The following is a 22,554-nucleotide window of genomic DNA, read 5'->3' on the forward strand; positions in this document are numbered from 1 at the left end:
AGTGCAGCACCGGGTACCTGTAGTAAGAGGTAGTGTGTAGATAGTACATCTATGATGTCACTTTTTATGTTGAAGTGCAGTAACAATATATTATAAAGTGCAGTGAAAAGCTAGTGTGTAGATAGTACATCTATGCTGGCACTTTTTATAAAGTGTGATAAAAAAAGTGTAGTGAAAAGCAATTTTTCTAGTAGTGTGTTTTTTTGGAGGAGTTTATGTGTGGAAGGCAAGAGTGGATTTATATGTATATGTACTGAGGTGGCGTTTTTGGGATTTTGAATTGGTCTGGAAACAACTAGATTGCTTTAGAGGAATAAAGCAAAGAGTAAAGTTGATGAGGGAGAGTTATGTGGTCAGATGATTAAATTAATTTGAAGAAAGGATGAATTAAGGGGTATTTAACGGCTGGTTAATTGTGGAACTGAGAATCAGTTTCGATAATGGTTCAATTCTTTTCAATGGTGAACAGAGAGAGTAATAAAGAAGTGTTATTTTGAATATTTTATTGCATTTGTTTGAGGCTTAGAGCTAGGCTTGCACCGGTTCAGGAACAGCCGGTTCCATGGTTCAGGAATGGAACCGGCGGTTCACGGTTCATGAAATGCATGAACCGGAACCGACCCGCCTAGGGTCCAGGCGGTTCCGGTTCCGGTTCCGGTTCAAAAAACCGGCGGTTCAAAACCGCCGGTTTTCGGCCTGAACCGGCGATTCCGGGCCGGTTCGGCCAATTTTTATTTTTTTTTTGCATTTTTCGATTAAATTACGACTCCAGCGTGTAATATTTATTCAACTTAAAATTAAATTATATTTCACTTTCGAAAGTTGTATCATCATATACAGTGTTCCCCTTTTTCGTAGGTGAGTTTTGGTGATGAGACAGCTATTTTGTTTTGCATTAATTGTATTTGTTTATGCATGAAATGTGCGTAAATAAAATTCAAAAAAGTACGATGAAAGTTGCAATTTTATTGAAATTACACGTTTACAAGTTACAACAATTACAAATCGAAAAATTTAAATACAAGTTACAACAATTACAACTTTACAAGTTACAACAATTACAAATCGAGACTACTAGTCAACAACGAAGCTAATTAAAAATGACAAAAAAGACTTAGAAGTTCTTATTAAAAAAATTATAAGTATATATACTCTTAATCGGCGAAGGAGATCTTCCTACATAACTAAATTAAGGACACCTTTAGCAATTCAACTTTAAATGTTGAGTTTAGTCTAACAATCAACAATTATAGTAGAATTGTCAAAAGTTTCCCGAATTTAGCCGTATAGAGAAATCTACTTCATCGACTAGAGTATATACAAATACAATTATGTAATTGTATTTGCATATTTTTAAAATAGAAACAAATGAGAAAAAGGAAATAAAGGAAAAAGGACTTGAACTCAACTTAAATTTTAAATTTAAGTTGAGATACCTACGTATCCTCAATGCTCATTTGCATTAGGGAATCAAAGCCCACGTAGTTCTCTTACCTTACTTACCTATTTGGCTTGGCCGGCGGCGGTTTACGGTTGGCCTACGATTCATCCCCGGTGAATTCATCTTGTGATCCCTCCTGACGATCATCCCAATCATTTTCTTGTTCTCTGACGTCGGCTTTGGCCCAATCATCAAGTAACATCATGAATTCCATATTTTTCGCCGAGAGCTTACTTCTTGATTCATCCAACACACGCGAGCCAACACTAAAAGCAGACTCGACGGCGACAGTGGAAGCCGGAACAGAGAAAATCTCCTTGGCCATTGACGCAAGGATGGAAAAATCTTTCTCGTGGGTTCCCCACCAATCGAGGACGTCGATTTGGGCGGGAGGAGTAGGACCTTCATCACCAAATGAAAAGAGTGAATCGAAATATAAATTCAATTCACTTACCATACCTGAGCTCCTTCCGCCGGTGCTGTAGTTGTATAGGTCGGCTAGTTGGGACGCGGCGTCGGGGTCATCATAATCGGCTTGAAATGCAAAGCCATAGTTATGTTGTGGAGGAGGGGGGTCTTCTGACTTGGTGGGTGTGTTATACTTGGTTTCATATTCGGTGTAGAGAGCGCACAAGTTATACTCGAAGGTTTGTTGGACAATGGACCGGTTCGGGAGGGTTATTTGAAAGGTTTCTGAGAGGTCTATTCCAAATTCGTCAGTGATATCGGATTGGATTGCTTGAAGGGGGCCAAGATCAATTGAACTCAAATTGTTATAATAAAACTCTAAAATCCTAGAGGTACCGGCTAATTTCCATTTTGGATCCAATACCTTTACAATAAAAAACACGGTTGGAACCTCACTGAAATACTTGAGCCATTTTTCAATCATGTAATATAAGACACACATTAGCTCAGGGGAAGAGGAATCATTTTTCATTGCATTTTTAAAACCAAGGGATATGTACATGCAATGCTCTAAAACACGAACAGCAGTGCAGTAATAAACACCCGACAATTCAACAGTGGCATTTTTAAAACTTTTAAACAATTTAAATAAAGCCACACTGTGTTCCCAACAATTATGCGAAAGATATAAATCATGAACGGGATAGGTTCTATAAAAATCACATAAAGCATCTTTATGTGTCAAAGTAGAATTCAGACAATCATATGTCGAATTCCATCTATGAGACACATCCATAGTAAAATTCGTATACCTGACATTCTTTTGATGGCAATATTTCTTCCATGCTTTGCCAATAGCTGGCTTTTGATGGATTAATCTAACTGCAGTTCTAATAGGAGAAACATGTTTTTGCCATAATTCAAGCGCATCTTGTACACATAAATTTAAAATATGACAAATGCATCGTTGATGAAAATACTTACCTCCAATTACCGGTGTACAAGCCGCAATCAAATCGCCAATACTTGCGGTGTTGGCAGTTGCATTATCAAAACCGATAGAAAATATCTTGTTGCATAATTGAAACTCATTTAAAACTTGTATAATCAAAGAAGCAATTTCGGGTGCAGTGTGTGGAGTTTCAAATTCTCTAAAACCTATTAAACGCTTGTTTAAAGTCTAATTATTGTCCACAAAGTGAACCGTAATGCCCATGTATGAATGACGGTTAAAACAATCCATCCACACATCGGAGCAAATGTTCACTCTGTGGCCCAAGTTGACTAAATAACGTGATAATTCTACCTTTTTCTCCAAACATTGCCGAACGGTAGATCGTTGCACGGTCATTCTACCAATTCTCTTGATTGCTACGTTCAAACCACTTTGCATAGTAACCTCAAATTTTTTGTCATCATAAACGTTAAAAGGAAAGTGCTTCATTGTCGCCCATCTAGTCATAACATCAGAAAAAAAAAAATTGATCATATTTAAACAGAGGCGTACCTGACGAACCCGAGCCGTCGGGCCCGGGTTGGAAGTTGAGTTGGGTTTGGGTAGAGGTAGTGCCGCATTCTACCGGATGCTTAGTCACCAAATGGCGTCGGAGGGTGCCATATCCTCCACCACTCGCAAATTTGTACACTTTATCGCAATAGTTGCAGTAAGCATGAAACGCCGATGTCTCTTCTTGAGAGGTCGGATCATGAGGACTTGGAATCACCACCGGGACCTTCTTGTAGTGTTTGACAAAAATGTCAGATTTCAAAGCTTTTGCCGTGTTAGTGGGTGGAGGAGGGGGAGGCATCTCTTCATTTCCGTCGGTGCTAGAGGAATACGAGAATGAGATCTATCCTCGTTGGTGTCCGAGTCCGACGATATACCAACGTCGAACTCGTCAGCTTGTTGGGAACCACCTCCCCTACCCCCCCTTCCCTACCCCCCCTTGTTGCATTTCAGCGAGTAGCATGGCGGTCCTATGATCTTCTTCTATCTACAAATATTATATAAGTTGAAGTTATAAGTATGAACGCAAAAAAAAATTATGAACTCAATTTTATGAAATTATGAAATATGAATTGGAAAAATAATTTTTCATTACTTACTTGCATGCGTTCAGCCTGTACTCGGGACACCTCTTCCATAATTTCTCGACGACTAGGTCGCCTTGATTTTGAGAGACGACTAGTACTTTGATCTTGAGCAATACCCTTGCCCCGATCACCACGGCCCGATCCACCACGAGAAGAAGACATATTGAATTATTGATGAATGAAAGTAAAGTAGTATGGATGAAATATGTATGGAGTATGAATAAGTGGTAAAGTATGAACACAATAACAAATATAGTAGTAAGAGTGTGAGTCGAGCGAGACTAGTGCGTATTAGAATGTAGAAACTAGTAAACAACTTGAGCAATTAGAGAGAATGATGAGAGAATAGAGAAATGTAGATTGAGAGAAGCTAATCCTTGTTAACACAAGAATGGGGTTAGTAGAATTGAGGGGGGAAGTGGGGTATTTATAGGAGTAAAATAGGAAGAAAAAAAATTCAAATTTTGAATTCGGCCCGAATCGGCGATTTACCGCCTAAACCGGCGGTTCAAGCATAAACCGGCGGTTCGGTCCACGGTTTTGCACCGAAAACCGTCGGTTTCTGACCGGTTTTGCAGGCCTACGCACTGCAGCCTATGCCTAAACCGGCGGTTCAAGCATAAACCGGCGGAAACCGACGGTTTTCGTCAGAAATCGCCGGTTTTCTGAACCGTGCCTGAAACCCTACAAACCCTATGCCGGAAAATTACCGTTTGAACCGTTGAACCGCCGGTTCACGGTTCACGAAACCTTTGACCCTTAATCGGCCCGTTGGAACCGGCAAACCGCCGGACGGTTCAAACCGCCGGTTCCGGTCCCGGTTCCGGTTCATGAACCGGCGTGCCTGAACCGGCGGTTAACCGCCGAGCCGGTTCGGTTTGTGCACGCCTACTTAGAGCTACTTTGTTGAGATGCAAAATAAGGGGGTTTTCCTTGCAGATTGGATTTGGATTTGGAACCGAATATGTGATAAGATGTAGAAGTTGAGTGAGGGATAAGTGGAATATCGATAAATTTTACTCCCTCCGTCTAGCGGTAAAAGTCCCAGTTACTTTTAAGCACTAATTTTATAAAAATGATACTCCTTTCGTCTCATAATAGATATCATACTTTCCTTTTTAGTTTGTCCCATAAAAGATGTCATATTTCATTTTTGGAAAAAGTTTTCTCTCACATAAATGTAAACATTATATTTTCTCCCTCCATTTAACACACAAAACAAAACCTCATAAAATCTCGTGTCATCCCACAAGTGTGACATCTTTTGTGGGACGGAATGCGTAATAAATAGTTAAAGTGGGAAAATGATAAAGTAAGAAAGAGCATAATGTAGAGAAGAGTCTTATCTACGCTATTCTCTCTTTTACTTTACCATTTCTCTATTTTAACTATTTATTATTATTTTCATTAAATGAATGCTTAAAAGTAACTGGGCGAGCGAGACGGAGGGAGTAACTTTTTAACTGGGCAAAAATCACACAATGTGCTAAATAAACGGGCCCATCAGGCCCGGAATAGAAACGCCTACCACAATAAGCCCATCTCTACTTTCATTTTTGGAAGCCCGTCTCCATTCCACCGAGATATATCTACTTTTATTACTCCATAAAATTGAAGTTTTCTATGATTATTTATAGATATGCATCGCACACTGTATGAAAATTTAATAAAACTAAGGTATAATAATCTTAAAAATCATTAACTTTTAGCAAATTATGGTATTTGCCATGAATTTGATAGTAATCTTAAAAATCACAAACTTTTAAAAATGTGCAATTTTCCTTACCTGGCCAAAAAATTTTAATCTCACGTGGCTAACCGTAAACTTTATGAGGCTTAGTCTGAATTGTACATGAAATAATATAATTTGAATGCTCTAATTCGTGAATTCGACAATTTATAATAAGTCTTGTACAATTCCACCGAAAACAATTTTATGTTGAATAATAGTGAGATTTCCTTGCAGATTGGAATTTGAAACCGAATATTGGATAAGAAGTAGAAAGTTGAGTTAGGCAAAAGTGGAATATCACTAATAACTCAATGCACTTTCTTGCCACAAACCTAACTTCTTGACAACGGATTAAAATACTATAGTTCGTGTATAAATTAATTGGGCCTATCAGGCCCTGAAATAGAAATGCTAAGCCCATCTCTACTTTCATTTTCAGAAGCCCAATCTCTCTTCCACCAAGATATTATTTCTATTTTTATTAGTACTCCATAAAATTGTGCTACACTTTTCTATGATTATTTATAAGCATCACCCCCTGTTTAAATATTTATTAAAATCAAACAGTAAGTATTATTATTAAAATAAATTTTGAACAAATTCTCGTATTTCCCAGGAATTTAAATAATGGTTTTATAATCACGAACCTTTAAAAGTCTGAAATTTTAACAACCCAACCCAAACAGAAAATTTTTGGCAGATTTTAATTTTACGTGGCTTAGTCTCATTTATACAAGAAAAGATATCGTTTCAACACCCTATATCTTAAATTCGACATTGAATATTATGTGCTTAATGAGATAAAAATATGTCTTCTCGTAGATCTATGGGATTCGAAGAATCACATGCGGGAATTTGCACGAGTCTCAAAGTATAAAACTCTTAGGTTACTTTCGAAGTTTGTGAAAAATATTAGAGTTTGCGTAAAATTTATTAATTTTTAGATCAATATCCACAAAATTAATGGGCTGAATCCCCAACTTTGGCGATAACTGTTCATGCGGTATAGTCGGGGTTTTTTTCTATTTTTGTTTTAGAATATAACTTAGATTTCGTGTTTGTACTAAACTTTTTTTTATTCCGTGTTTGGGAGAGACGCATGACCCTCTCCTTTTAATGAGATGCATGACGATTATGCGTCTTTTATAAAGACGCATGAAGGTCATGCGTCTCTCTTTTTTTTCGTTTTTTTTAAACGACGCATGAGGGTCATGCGTCTTAGGTAGAGACGCATCTCCCTCATGCGTCTTTTATTTTTTTTTTATTTCACGGACGACGCATGAGCGTCATGCGTCTTAGGGAGAGACGCATGAGGCTCATGCGTCTCTAACTTGCTAAAATCAGTGCCCAGCGAGGCAGAATAGGCAGAATTTGCCCGAGAAAGAGAGGGAGACAAAACTTGGCGATTTCCTTGGCGATTCCCTTCATATTTCGGTATGTTTCCTTCAATCTTTCAAGCTGCATGTGAAGACTACTATTACTATGTGGAATCTGAGGCAACACCGGCAATTTAGGGTGGTTGAGAGCAAATTAAGAAGGTGGCATGTCGTGTGCAAATATCCAGCAGGGAGGACAGAAGATGGGACAGCTATTATCAGCGAGACCGACGCTGAAAAAGCGATTGAATGTCGATGGGAAGTTTCTGTTACACACATGGCCCATGATGATATGTGAGAGATTAGGAAGTGGTGCGGACGCCATAGTTGTGAAGGCCATCGTAATGATAGAGGACATGCTAACTTTTCATCACTAATGATTGCTTTGTGTATTCGCCATCAGTTGCTAAAAAATGCCGAGTTCAGTGCCGCAGCCGTAAGAAATTTTGTTCATGACAAATTTCTTGTGGTAATCAGTTATAAGAAGGCATGGCATGCACGGAGAAGGGCTTTAGAGATTGTATTTGGTGGATGGGAGGAGTCATTTAGGGATTTGTCAAGCTACATGCTTGAACTGCAGTATAGGAATCCAGGCACAATCGTTGAGTGGAGGCATAACGAGTTGTTGAGCCAGGGCCGTACTAAAGTCTTCTATTTTCAGAGACATTTTAAAGCATAAAGGGTCCAGAGACATTTCACCCGACCGGGTGATATTTTCAGTTGCAAATATCCACCCGGCCGGGTGGATCAATTCAAACTGCAATTTTGTGATTTAACTGATGTTCGTTTCTATTTCGTGCTCGTCTTTGCTACTTGTACTTTGAATGAAATTATCCCTCAAGGTGCATCTTTTGTGATAGTTTCAATTTCTTATTTTGATGCCTCTTTAGCTTGAAATAAGATGGACCGAAGTAGTATTGAATTATCATTTGTATTCGTTCAGATGACAAATTGACAAATTGACAAATTGATCATTTGTATTCGTTCAGAACCACTTCTCTAAATAATTTACTAAAAAAAGTTCACTACTGGCAAAATGGAAACAAAATCATCCGAATCAGCTCCTCTTCTCCAGAATAATACTTAAATAAACAAAGAACCTGAGCTACTTATACGACGACGGAGTGTATTTAGACGGTTCAATCCCCTTATTCTTCCTCGTTGACAGTCTCTTGTACACTTTTCTCATGAGCTTCCCAACCCCGCCGCGTGATGAACCCTCCGCAGCTGGTCGAGGTTGGACATGGATGCTCTGAACAACGTCTTCTTCCTCATTTTCCTCCTCTATGTTGTCATTTTCTTCTTCTCCTTCATCATCATCCTCTTCTTCAGCTTGTACAGGAGGCACGATCTGATAATTCTGGAAGAATGAATCGACCGACGCTCGGGCCCCACTCCATTGCGGCACGTCTTGGCTTTGTGAATATGGGCGACGATTCCAATCGGGCTCAGGCTGGCTTGGAGAATACAGGGGACGGTCCCACTGTGACTGAGACTCATGCGCCGGGTATGAATACCACTGGGGTGGGTCATGCTCTTGATTATGCGGCTCTGGTGCTACATAATCGGGATGCGACTGCGACATCCTAAACTGCTTTGTGTAGCCGTGTCCCCCAGTCCGAACACCAGGCACTCCACGACGCCGTGGAACTACTTCTGGTTGATAAGGCATGACCACATCCTGATGTTGAGAAGCGGGGTACTCCATGACATCAGCGTTGTTCGTAGATTCGAGGACATTCCTAACAATTTCTCGAATCTGGCGTACTCGTGGGTCCATTTCGTCGTCCGTAGTTAAATGGAAAACCTGTTGAAAACCCTCAACCTAGACAAAAAAATAATACAAATATCAATACGAAACAATCTATATCACATGAAAGCATATAGTTTAATATAACAATCTTACAAATAGTCTCATCGAAGCAGCCGACTCGTTCATCCCAGCAGTGGACCGTGCCCCAGGCTGAGTCAGGTACGTCACGGTAATCCTGTTATACCACGCCATATACCCCGGGCTCATAGGAATATTCATGGACATTGGTGCGGCGTCTTCGACAGCATGGAACCTTTCGTACCTCAGGTCCCACTCCCCAATGTAGAACTGATGTGTGTTTGCCCAGTTGTTGCCCTTCTTACCACGCCGATCATTTTTGCCCAAATGATCGGCGTTCCTTAGCATCCTGTCTACATACTGAGGTATATCCTGATACCGATTGAACTGTTGCCGCACTCGTCTAGGATCATGTGCCTCGACATAGGCCCAACATACCAAGTAGGTTTCGCACAAAGAGCATCCATTCACATCATTGCAGTAGTCAGGCAGTATGCAATGTGCGTGGCGTCCAGATAAACTACAAAACAGCAATGCAATTGCCAAATTAATTCCATAATAAGTTCATAAATGAATTCTAAACCGAAATAATATTCACCTGGCCAGGTCTAATCAGAGCTATTTGGTCACGTAATGCTCAGCCGAGTGTCTAGGAGCATTTCCTATCTGCGTTGTTCCTTTCCACCTATACATAAAATTGATGTAAGAAAATTACCCAATATGCATAAATAAATAAATACTTAGATATATACCTGGCGCCACATGGTGTATATGGCTCGTGCACAACTGATCCTATGAACGAAGGCCTCAATGTGGGCATTCTTTCCCACGCCCATAGCTGCATAAGGATCATAGGCCCGCCCAACTCTTTCCTCTTATCCATGGAAGCCTCGCACAGATAATGATAAAGGTAGGCCAATGCCGCACTTCCCCAACTAATAGTCTTCACCTCTTCCGGATCCCCAAGCGCATTCAACCACATAAATGGAACCTTACACCCCGTGGTGTCTGGTAGAATAAGACCTCCTACTAATATTAGGGCATGGATACGTGCCCTTTGGATGTATACGTACGTAGGTAGGTCATCACCCAGAGGCATCCTTGTCTGTTTGATCAGCGCGGTCATCAGCAAACCGCCTTGCTTTGTCTCTGTGGAAGTATCTGGTATCCATCCCAACAGATCGCGGCACTTGCTGGTCCAATCTGGAAAGTTGACATGATAGTCACGCCCTGTGAAAACGCGACCCTCCACCCTCAAGCCCCACCGGTAGATGGCTTGCACATCTTCCAAGGTGATCGTCGCCTCACCGATCGGTAGATGGAAAGTGTGCGTCTCCGGTCTCCAACGCTCAATCAAAGCCGTGATCAGCTCATTGTCGACCTTCATGGGCCTCCCACAATCCATCACGCCTTTGAAACCTAAGGTGTCAAGCCAATATCTAACATTCTCATGAATGTCGATGTCCCAAGTCTTACTTTCTATCATTCGGACTTTAAATACTTGTGTTGTGCCCTCTTTCATGAGTTTATTTGAAATATGATGTTTCTGCATATTTAGCACGGACGAGTCTTCGGGTCCATATAATAATTGTCCGCTAGAACTTGAAGTCTCCATCTAATCTAAGTACATATTCACAAAACAACAATTACAAACTCACAATTGCAATACAAATAGCATATGCATTCAAATTCATCGGCAAAATAAGAACACATCATAAACCAAATGATTCACTCCAATTCAACACAATTCATGATTTATAAGGCCTAATTTACATATAACTACTACATTAGAAGGTTAAATTAAAAGATGCATTTCAACCTATACTCTATTCTCCAATAACAACCAAAATCACAACACCAAGCATCTCAAACATATCAATAACTATACAATAGAATGAATTTAACCACTAAACTCCATTACAATTAACTACACAACAAAAAATCGGCCAAAATTGAGCAATTTATTATAAACCCTAATTTACATAAATTAGGGGAAATCTAAACAAACTATGCAAATTAACAACAAATAAGGAAGGAATGTTCAAGGATTTGTAGAAATCATGGTATTAAATATGCCCGGTCAATGGATTTTGACCAAATAATAAATGTGACGAGACATTTAATTTTGTGAAATTAAATGACATAGCGTCGATCTACATTTTACGTAGATAAATGTAGTATATTCACTTTCTCAAATCCGATTTCCGGTGAGTGAGAAATAGTGGATTAAAGTTGGGCATAATTAGCTTTTAATTAAAGCTTGGAGTTGGAGCTTAGGGAATAATTAACTAGTGTTAATTATCCCACATTGGAGGATTAACACATCTTTTAATGTGTATAAATTAAGTGACTTTATGTTACTTAATAATTATAGTGGACCAAGATGGGTGAAAGAGCCCACACGCGCGCACACGCGCGCGCCGCCGCCGCCCGCCCGCCCGAGCCCGAGCCCGTGCTCGTGCTCGCGCTCGCGGGCCACGGGCCTCGGGTCCGTGCCCGATCCTGATCCCGATCTCGATCTCGATCTCGATCTCGATCTCGATCTTGATCTTGATCTTGGACTTGGACTTGGACTTGGACTTGGACTTGGACCTGGATCTTGGCAATTGGTCTTTGGGTGGTCTTTGGGCTTGGGGCTTGGCCCAAACTATTCTTTTTGGACCACCGCCGAGTCAGCAATCCAAGTGGCTTGACACGTCGTCAAGCGAGGCACAATCACGGCTGCCACGTGAGAAATCCACACGCTCCACACACGGATGGCACACTCTGCCACACGCTCATAACCGTCGGCTGTTACAAATCTGCCATGATGAGCCTTCATGGCTGTTGACCCACAGCAGTGGACTGAGCCTATAAATAGGCTAGCCACTCCGTGCATTACACTACATCATTCACAAGCATTACAGCATAAGCTCTCTCCCTCTCTGCATTGTCTTTCTGTCGAAGCTCTGCCCTCTCCTACATCCAGTTCGCCGGAGCTCTACTGATTGCGGTGCTGCATCAATAGAGACGTAGCCGTTTTACCTTTGGGGACGACACGCCAAACCGAAGAGCACTACCGGGGCGTATCTCGTCTTGCGGGAAGAGGCCTCCTCGACTCGGCTCAAACATTTTTCACGGTTACTGTTTTGTTTTTACATTTGTAATCTCATTCTAGTTCAGTTTCCTCTTTTGTATTCCTTCTTTTGGGTTGTATTACGCCCGGCTCTTATCTCATGTAATCAGTAGAACCAACAGTCGCAAGACGAGATAACTTGCTTTTGAAGGGATTTTTGACCTCTAAACTGAACTTAAAATTTCGAAACTTAATACACCTTTGCTGGAGATGTCGACGGAATCCAACACCACCGCTGCCGCCACCACCGCCGCCATTCCTTCAACCATGGCGACCACTGGACCTGTCAACACGTCGTCGATTCCGACGATGATGCCCACTCCCGGGCGCTATCCTTCTTCCTCAACAACCCCTTGGGAGTTCGTTAACCCCCTTGGGCTCACTGGTGGATCCACTTCGAGTGGGTCGGTTGGTTCCACTTTTAGTGGTTCCTTCGGGTCCTTTAATGGATCGAGTGCTGGGGCCTTCGGGTCTCACACGGGTGTTGGGGCCTTCGGGTCTCACACGAATGTTGGGGCCTTCGGGTCTCATGCGGGTGCTAGTCCCTTCGGGGCTGGTACGACCATGGCGGGCTCTATGCCCAACATGAATGGTGGGGGCTCTATGCCCAACCATGTTGTTGGCTCCTTCGGGGGCAACGGAATTGGTTCATTCCAAGGACCAAGTGCGGCACCTATGGCACCAAGAATGATGCCACCTGCCGAGAAGCCACCAAAGTTTGGAGGATCTGACTTCAAGCGGTGGTACCAGAAGATGTTGTTCTACTTGACAACATTGGGCGTCGCCAACTTCCTCACGGAGAACGAGCCGCCCGCGCCAAGCGACCAAGAGACTAGGCTCGAAGTCATGGCGGACTATGAAGCTTGGAGAAAAGGGGATTATCTATGTAAAAATTTTATTTTAAGTGCATTAGATGATAGCCTCTATAATGTATACTCCAATGTAACCACATCTAAACAAATGTGGGAAAACCTAGAAAAGAAGTATAGCATAGATAATGCTGCAGGGACGGAACAAGTTGTAGCATCCAAGTTTATGGACTACAAAATGGTCGACTCTCGACCCGTCATGGAGCAAGTCCAAGAGCTCCAAATGATCATCCACTCATTAGTGGCTGAAGGGATGACCTTGCCCGATAAATTCCTAAGGTGCACGATCATTGACAAGCTCCCTCCAAGTTGGAAGGACTTCAAGAGTTATCTCAAGCACAAGCGAAAGCAGATGACCCTTGAAGACTTGATCGTGAAGTTGCGCATCGAGGCCGACGTGCGCAAAAGTGATCAAAAGGCTAAGGGATTCGCCCCAAATGAAGCCAAGGCCAATCTGTTGGAGCGGGGCGGACCCTCCAACAAACGCCCTCGCCCAAACCGTCCAAATGACAAAGGGAAGGGAAAGCAGCCTTCAAAGAAGTTTGAAGGCGACTGCTACAAGTGTGGCAAACTAGGCCACTTTGCTAAAGACTGCCGCAGCAAGAAGAAGAAGCCGGCTGCCCACGTCATTGAGAAGGAATTCAAGGACTGGGATGAGAACGACCTCATTGCTGTGGTCACTGAAGAGGTCAACCTTGTCAACAACAACAAGGGTGGCTGGTATATTGATACCGGCGCTACTGCACATGTTTGTGCAGATAGGAGTATGTTCTCCACCTACAACAACGTTGAAGGGAGAAAGATAAACATGGGGAATCAAGCCTCGTCTGAAATCCTCGGAGTTGGTGATGTAATCCTAAAGATGACGTCTGGCGTCACAATCACTTTGAAGGATGTGCTGCATGTCCCGGACATCCGCAAGAACCTAGTGTCAGGATCAATACTAGTTAATAAGGGGTTTAAACTTGTATTTGAGTCTGATAGGTTTGTCTTGTATAAGTTTGGAAAATCCCTCGGAAAAAGGTTATGTAACCGATGGGCTTTTCAAGCTTAGTGTAGCAACTCGCAGTGTGGCAAAGTCATTGGCTAATAATAATAAAGCATCTACTTCCTCTTATTTGACCGAGTCTTCAAATTTGTGGCATTGTAGATTGGGACATGTAAATTCAAAAGCCATTAAAAGATTAGTAAATTTAGACTTACTAAAGGCTAATGAATTGGATATCCAAGATAAATGTGAAATTTGTCTTGAAGCAAAAATGACTAAGTTGCCGTTTCACTCGGTTGAACGAAGCACAAAACCCCTTGAATTAATTCACACGGATGTATGTGATTTAAAGATGGTGCAAACAAGAGGTGGTAAAAAGTACTTTATCACTTTCATAGATGATTGCACAAGGTATTGCTACATTTATCTTTTAAGAAGTAAAGATGAAGCAATAGAAGCGTTCAAAAATTATAAGAACGAGGTTGAGAATCAACTTGGTTGTAAAATCAAAATGATTCGAAGCGATAGAGGAGGCGAATATGTAGCCCCGTTTGAGGAGTTATGCAACGCAAGTGGTATAATTCATCAAACAACTGCTCCATATTCACCACAATCTAATGGTGTTGCAGAACGCAAAAATCGAACTCTAAAAGAGATGATGAATGCACTGCTTCTAACTTCAGGATTACCACATAACATATGGGGGGAAGCTGTTTTGACAGCCAACTATATCTTGAATAAGATCCCTCTCAAAGGAAAAGATGTCACTCCTTATGAGTTGTGGAAGGGAAGGAAGCCATCCTACAAATACCTCAAAGTGTGGGGGTGTTTGGCAAAGGTGATGGTTCCTCCGCCCAAAGAAGTTACAATCGGACCTAAGACGGTTGATTGCATCTTCATTGGATATGCACTTAACAGTAGTGCATATCGATTTGTTGTTCACAAGTCTGAAATATCGACTATCACAGTAGGAACAATAATTGAGTCAAAGAATGTTGTATTTCTCGAAAATACATTTCCTTGCAAAGACAAGGAAAAAGTCTCAACCAATTCTGAGACAAGAATTGAAGAAGCCACTAGTTCTAAACAAGTGGAAGAAGAAGCCACTAGTTCTAAATCAGCAGATGCGGAACCTGAATCGCGCAAGCGTGCAAGGCCCGATCCAAAAGATACAGTACTAAGACGTGGTAATAGAGTCAGAACACCAAAAACTTTTGGTCCTGACTACATTGCTTTCATGTTGGATGAAGAACCAACATCGATAAAAGTAGCCTTTGCTGGCCCAGACGGGCTGCATTGGAGAGAAGCTGTTCAAAGCGAAATTGATTCAATTTTGCTAAACCACACATGGGTGTTGGTTGATTTGCCCGAAGGTGCTAAACCTTTAGGATGCAAATGGGTTCTTAAAAGAAAGTTTAAGGCCGATGGAACAGTTGATAAGTATAAAGCCCGATTAGTAGTAAAGGGTTTTAAACAAAAGGAAGGACATGACTTCTTCGATACCTATTCACCTGTAACAAGGATTACATCTATCCGGGTGCTTCTCGCTATTGCTGCATTGCACAATCTTGAGATTCATCAAATGGATGTAAAGACCGCGTTTCTGAATGGTGAACTAGAAGATGAAATCTATATGGAACAACCCGAAGGGTTTGTAGTACCTGGACAAGAGAAAAAGGTATGCAAGCTCGTAAAGTCCCTATATGGATTGAAACAAGCGCCATTGCAATGGCACTTGAAGTTTGATAATGTGATGTTATCAAATGGGTTTAAAATCAACGAGTGCGACAAATGTGTCTACATCAAGAGCACTAATAACGGTCATGTTATAGTGTGTCTCTACGTTGATGATATGTTAATCTTGGGTAGCAACACTCAAGTAATTAACGATACAAAGGTCATGTTAAAGAGAAACTTTGACATGAAAGACATGGGTCTAGCCGATGTAATTCTTGGAACGAAGATTCTAAGAACGAATGATGGAATCATCTTAACACAATCACATTATGTTGAGAAGATATTGAATAAATTCAAAGCCTATGATGGCGCGCCGGTTAAGACTCCAATTGAACTCGACGTTCACTTGAGCAAAAACAAAGGCGAGCCCGTTGCACAAGAAGAGTATGCACGGGTCATCGGGTGCATTATGTACTTGACTAATTGCACTCGACCTGACATTGCTTGTGCCGTGAACAAGTTGAGTCGTTACACGAGCAATCCAAGCAAAGAGCATTGGAGAGCTCTTGTGAGGGTTTTGAGATATTTAAAACATATTCAAAATCTTGGGCTACACTTCTCGAGATACCCCCCGGTACTTGAAGGGTACTGTGATGCCAATTGGATATCCGATAATAGAGACTCACTTTCAACAAGTGGATATGTCTTTACTATTGGGGGTGGTGCTGTATCGTGGAAATCCACAAAACAGACATGTATAGCTCGATCAACAATGGAATCGGAGTTCATTGCCTTGGATAAGGCTGGTGAGGAAGCCGAGTGGCTTAAGAACTTCCTTGAAGACATTCCATGTTGGTCTAAGCCAGTGCCACCAGTGCTGATCCACTGCAATAGCCAAGCAGCTATTGGAAGGGCAAACAATGGCTTCTATAACGGTAAGTCTTGACATATACGTCGACGACATAACACCGTGAGACATTTGATCACAACAGGGGTGATTACAATTGACTATGTGAAGTCAATAGATAATCTAGCGGATCCGCTAACCAAAGGGTTAAACCGTGATCAAATGAATAAGTTGCTAGAGGGAATGGGTTTGAAATCCACAAACTAAAGAATTATCATAGTGGTAACCCAACCATGATGACTGGAGATCCCAAGAACTTGGTTCAAAGGGACAACTAAGCTATGAGAGTTCATGAGAAACACTCAACTATATCTATTCCCTAGAGAGCAATAGAGTGTTGGAGAGCTTGCCTAGTGGTAAAGGCTAAGTCTATGACTTTTAATGGTTCTTAAGGATCTCAAAGAGATGGAATTCTCAAAGAGACCAAGTATGGCAAGGTACTTGACTAAGAATCACCTATGTAAGTGCGAAGTGTGGTCGCTTCATAAAAAAAAAAAAAAAACGCACTTATGAATCCAAAGTGGTGTCCAAGACCGCAATGGACACAAAACGTGAGAACGGATGAGGTTGAGGTGTTTAAGCGTTAACACCATTGTCTCGGTGCACGCCGTGGGGGATTAGTTCAAAGCATCGCGCTACTAAGCCGTCTGTGTATCCGATGGTGTCGACTATGGAGGGTTCAAAGTCAACAACTACCTATCCTTATGCTTATATACCTCTCGAGGGTTGAGCTTGTGTCTGCATGCATATGCATTCGGCTATTTCCACTCATGTGGGGGATTGTAGAAATCATGGTATTAAATATGCCCGGTCAATGGATTTTGACCAAATAATAAATATGACGAGACATTTAATTTTGTGAAATTAAATGACATAGCGTCGATCTACATTTTACGTAGATAAATGTAGTATATTCACTTTCTCAAATCCGATTTCCGGTGAGTGAGAAATAGTGGATTAAAGTTGGGCATAATTAGCTTTTAATTAAAGCTTGGAGTTGGAGCTTAGGGAATAATTAACTAGTGTTAATTATCCCACATTGGAGGATTAACACATCTTTTAATGTGTATAAATTAAGTGACTTTATGTTACTTAATAATTATAGTGGACCAAGATGGGTGAAAGAGCCCACACGCGCGCACACGCGCGCGCCGCCGCCGCCGCCCGCCCGCCCGAGCCCGAGCCCGTGCTCGTGCTCGTGCTCGCGCTCGCGCTCGCGGACCGCGGGCCCGAGGTCTTTGGGCTTGGGGCTTGGCCCAAACTATTCTTTTTAGACCACCGCCGAGTCAGCAATCCAAGTGGCTTGACACGTCGTCAAGCGAGGCACAGTCACGGCTGCCACGTGAGAAATCCACACGCTCCACACACGGATGGCACACTCCTGCCACACGCTCATAACCGTCGGCGGTTACAAATCTGCCATGATGAGCCTTCATGGCTGTTGACCCACAGCAGTGGACTGAGCCTATAAATAGGCTAGCCACTCCATGCATTACACTACATCATTCACAAGCATTACAGCATAAGCTCTCTCCCTCTCTGCATTGTCTTTCTGTCGAAGCTCTGCCCTCTCCTACATCCAGTTCGCCGGAGCTCTACTGATTGCGGTGCTGCATCAATAGAGACGTAGCCGTTTTACCTTTGCGGACGACACGCCAAACCGAAGAGCACTACCGGGGCGTATCTCGTCTTGCGGGAAGAGGCCTCCTCGACTCGGCTCAAACATTTTTCACGGTTACTGTTTCGTTTTTACATTTGTAATCTCATTCTAGTTCAGTTTCCTCTTTTGTATTCCTTCTTTTGGGTGGTATTACGCCCGGCTCTTATCTCATGTAATCAGTAGAACCAACAGGATTGAACGAAACTTACCGGAACACAAGGGGAAATCGTCGGATTCGCCGGATTTGCCAAGGAAAATCGCCAAATTCGCCTTAGACTCTTTCTGTCGCGTTTGAATGAGCCTACTGCCTCTCCGTCGACTAATTTAATTCGAATTAAAGACGCATTAGCATCATGCGTCTCTCCCTAGGGCGCATGACGCTCATGCGTCGTCCGTGAAATTTAAAAAAAATAAAAGACGCATGAGGGAGATGCGTCTCTACCTAAGACGCATGACCCTCATGCGTCATTAAAAAAACGAAAAAAAAATGAGAGACGCATAATCGTCTTGCGTCTCATTAAAAGGAGACGCATGAGGGTCATGCGTCTCTCTTAAAATCGGAACAAAAAAAAGTCTAGTACAAACACCCCTCATGCGTCTCTCTTAAAATCGGAACAAAAAAAAGTCTAGTACAAACACGGAATTATATCTCTAGTCTAGAACAAAAGAAGAAAAAACCCGGTATAGTCGTTCCTTTTTCTTCGACATTTCTCATACCAAAATAATGACTACGAGAGTCGTAGCGAAAGTCGAAACCAACTTTTCTTTTTTGAAATAAAATCATATTTTGTTTTGTGTTGCGTTTTTATAATCATTAATTATTTAATGGATTTAATTTGTGAAATCACGCGACAAAAGAGCTGCACTTGGTTCCCATTTCATCTGCTGATGAGTTTGCCATATACTATCACGTTGAATTTTAGTTTTGTCGGTTTCATTTGTATTAAGTGGTATAGTTGTGTAGTTGGTGGCTAAAGGAATTAAGGTAGATTTATTTAAATAGCTAATTTTTTAGCTAATGTCGTGTTGGTTGTGTTTTGGTTTCCTTCTTTAGACATTTTAGTTTTGGACTTACGTTCACTCAAAAATATGAGAGGCGGGTAATCAAACCAAAATAAACTAAAATAAGAGAGGTGTGCTTGTATATTTATACGGGCTTATTTAGTTTATTTTTAATATTTTCAAATGGATTATGCGGATGAATCCAAATCTCTTATACACTTGAGTTAGATCGTCAATATAAATTGCTATAAAAATGATAAATAACGCTACCAAATTAAATAAACTGATGCTAGGATATGATTTGATATTTGGACTAGTTTACCCTTTTTTAGTCAAAACTGCCCGCTTTATTTATTCATTTATTTTGTGCCAAAATCGGAATCATGATGCATGTCTTGCTTGTACAATTGAAACGTTTCTGCTTAGTTACTATTGATTTTATTTAAAACCATGCACTTATATTAATGAAAAATCACGCCGAATAAATTACTACTCCCTATAAACTTTGTTATTATTATAGTAATGAATTATTAATAGCTCCTAATTAATATAGAGCCGTCGAGCCCCCAGTAGTAATTAATCACCAATTTTATGCTTCAAGAATTTTCTACTAACTGCTCCTTATGTACCTGCGCATTTTTTCCCAACAAACCCAAAATTTTAGAGCAATAAATCGCATCTAAAAGAATGCACTTTTATTAAAGGTGTAATTGCCTAATTAATTAATTATCCAATATGGGGGTTTCTTGCCTACCGCAACTTTTGACAACCCTCTTAATTAATTATGTGTGTTAATTTCCAAAAACTCGTATGAGATTTCTTACATTTTATGTTTCATTATTATGTTATGCATATATTGATCACATTATAAACGTAATGGAGTACGTGTTTGTAATATTTGTAATGTGAAATTAAATTCATAAGCACATTAATTAAATTAAATCCATACGAAACATATGGAAACTTCTCCAAATTTTCAAAGTCAAAATTGTTTAATCTTGTTTGGTATTAATGAGACGCTTTTCTTTTAATTTGACTTTTTTCACAAGAATTCCCTTCGCGTACATACCACAACTCAAATAGCCATCGTCCCACTAATGACATATTCTAGAAATTTTATATTACATCCAAACCTCATTTCATGCCACCCAAGACAGCTAGGACTGGTCCATGGTCTACTCTTGTTTATCTTGTTTTCCAAGCCTTCAAACATTAGAAATTTGAGTTCCAATTTAACTCTAAACAATTTCTAAACTACTACCCTTTTGGAACCGTCTAGACCTCACAAAATTTCAAATTTTTAGGTCAAAACCACATATAAAACTCCCCCCAATTCTATTATCCCTTTCCATATCCCCACTCCCTCTCTCTCTCATACCAAACATCAAGAAAACATATCCATATCCCAACCAAATAAAAGCATACATGGGCACTCTAGTTGGGCATGTGGCACCTGGATTTGGCTTCTTTATCATTGGATTATGGCACTTATTCAACCACATCAAGCTCCATGCCCTCCACCCCCAAAAATACACCTCCTCACCATGGTTCCCTACTTCAAAAATCAAGTATTTGGAGCTCTACTTGATCATGTTAGGAAGCTCCATGTCCATATCCATGGAGCTCTTCATTGGGCCCGAGCGACACCAGCCTCTCGGGCCCGATGGAACCATCCCTTCCAGCCATCTACACAATTTTGAACACTCAAACATATCCCTCACTTTCCTCGTCTATGCCTTGTTCTCAATCTTGCTAGACAAACTCGACCCCCCTGCCCGATACGGCCTCACCAACTTGCTTGGCGCGGTAGCCTTCGGGCAGCAACTCCTCCTCTTCCACCTCCACTCCGCCGACCACATGGGGGTGGAGGGACAATACCATTGGCTACTACAAATTGCAATATTTGTGTCACTTGTCACAACTATTTTAGGCATTAATCACCCTAATAGTTTTTTAAATAGTTTTGTGAGGTCGGTTAGTATATTATTTCAAGGCGTTTGGCTTATGGCTATGGGGTTCATGTTGTGGACCCCTACCCTAATTCCTAAGGGCTGTTTCATGAACATGGAGGAAGGGCACCAAGTGGTCCGGTGCCATGGGGAAGAGACTCTTGAACGTGCTAAGTCGTTAGTGAACATTCAATTTAGTTGGTACGTTGTTGGGGTGATAGTATTTTCCGTGACCCTTTATTTGGTTATGGTCCGATTTTATTCGGAGAAGGTTGAGTACCAATCTCTATCAAAATTCGAGATGCACGATGAGGATGACGTCGAGGCGCAAAAGAAGGCCAATCGAGGTAACGTCGAGCAACGTAAGAGCTTCCTCCAAATTGGAGTGCCGTATGCTGCCATGGACATCCAAAGGTAGAAGTTGGACAATAAATAAGTTTGTTTGAAATAGATAATTTCGTGTGCAGATTTTATTTTTTTTGGAATTGATGTATTAAGCCCACAATAACGTTGGCTTAGTTGTGAAAATGTGTCATGGGAAAGAAAATGATGTGTGAAAGTGAAATCGCATTAGGTTTCGGTTAATTTGTTTGTACATGTACAGTTCACAAAATCTAAAATAGTGTTTCTTTCTCAATTGCGTAATTTTTAGTAAGTGGAAAATATTTTTAATCGTTTACAAAATATTAATCTATACGCCAATTTTAATTTTATTTGATTTCATGACATTTATCGATCATTTAATTTTAAATAGCCGTTGGGTTTCTTCCTAATCTCGTTTTACTATTATTAACGCATATACAAGAAAGAAAACGTGGTCGGTATTTATCATATTTATTATTAACAATTAATGCGACCAAAGAAATGAAAACATAATAGTACTATCAGTACTAATTATCACTAGCGTTGACTTTTGACTCATAATGTGTTTTACACGTATACAGTTTATAACTCCTGCCGGCCAACAATTACTGTTTATACGTATCTTTAAGGTATCTTGAGTTATAAAATACGATCATCTGAATAATATAAAAATGAATGATATGCTACGTACCTTACCTGAGTTTCTTATGTGAGCATCACTCTCGTTTGATGTACGTTTAACGTTATTCGTTTCGATTTATATATTTAATTTAATTTTAATACATTAAAAAATATTATTGAAATTTTTAATTTCACAAAATTCATAAAAATCAAAGCTCGATTTGCTCGTTTATTAATTAAATTGAAATTATAGAGAAAACGAGCAAAAAAATGTTATTGAAGTTTTTAATTTCACAAAATTCATAAAAATCAAAGCTCAATTTGCTCGTTTATTAATTTAATTGAAATTATAGAGAAAACGAGCAAATTGAGCTTTGATTTTTGTGAATTTTGTGAAATTAAAACTTCAATAACATTTTTTAATGTATTAGAATCAAACTAAATATATAAATCGAAACGAACAACGTTAACAAACGAGAGTGGTGCTCACATAAAGAGCTCACATGACATATAACATATCA

At 40.6% G+C, this 22,554-nt stretch overlaps 2 protein-coding genes across 2 annotated transcripts; one reads left to right on the top strand and one right to left on the bottom strand.

Annotated features, from left to right (window-relative positions):
- Window positions 1-8,156: 8,156 nt before the first annotated feature.
- LOC121774307 (protein MAIN-LIKE 1-like) lies at window positions 8,157-10,368 on the bottom strand. Its single transcript, XM_042171206.1, has 3 exons — window positions 9,635-10,368; window positions 8,958-9,402; window positions 8,157-8,876 (listed from the first exon to the last, which is right to left on the bottom strand). Exons 1-3 carry the CDS (start codon window positions 10,366-10,368, stop codon window positions 8,157-8,159), a joined length of 1,899 nt encoding a protein of 632 aa, XP_042027140.1.
- A 10,031-nt stretch (window positions 10,369-20,399) lies between these two features.
- On the top strand, window positions 20,400-21,694 carry LOC121768536 (transmembrane protein 45B-like). Its single transcript, XM_042165075.1, has one exon. The coding sequence runs from the start codon at window positions 20,526-20,528 to the stop codon at window positions 21,465-21,467; it is 942 nt and encodes a 313-aa protein (XP_042021009.1). The 5' UTR covers window positions 20,400-20,525; the 3' UTR covers window positions 21,468-21,694.
- The last annotated feature ends 860 nt before the right edge of the window (window positions 21,695-22,554 follow it).

Source organism: Salvia splendens, chromosome 2, assembly GCF_004379255.2.
Source record: "Salvia splendens isolate huo1 chromosome 2, SspV2, whole genome shotgun sequence".
NCBI classification, from domain to species: domain Eukaryota; kingdom Viridiplantae; phylum Streptophyta; class Magnoliopsida; order Lamiales; family Lamiaceae; genus Salvia; species Salvia splendens.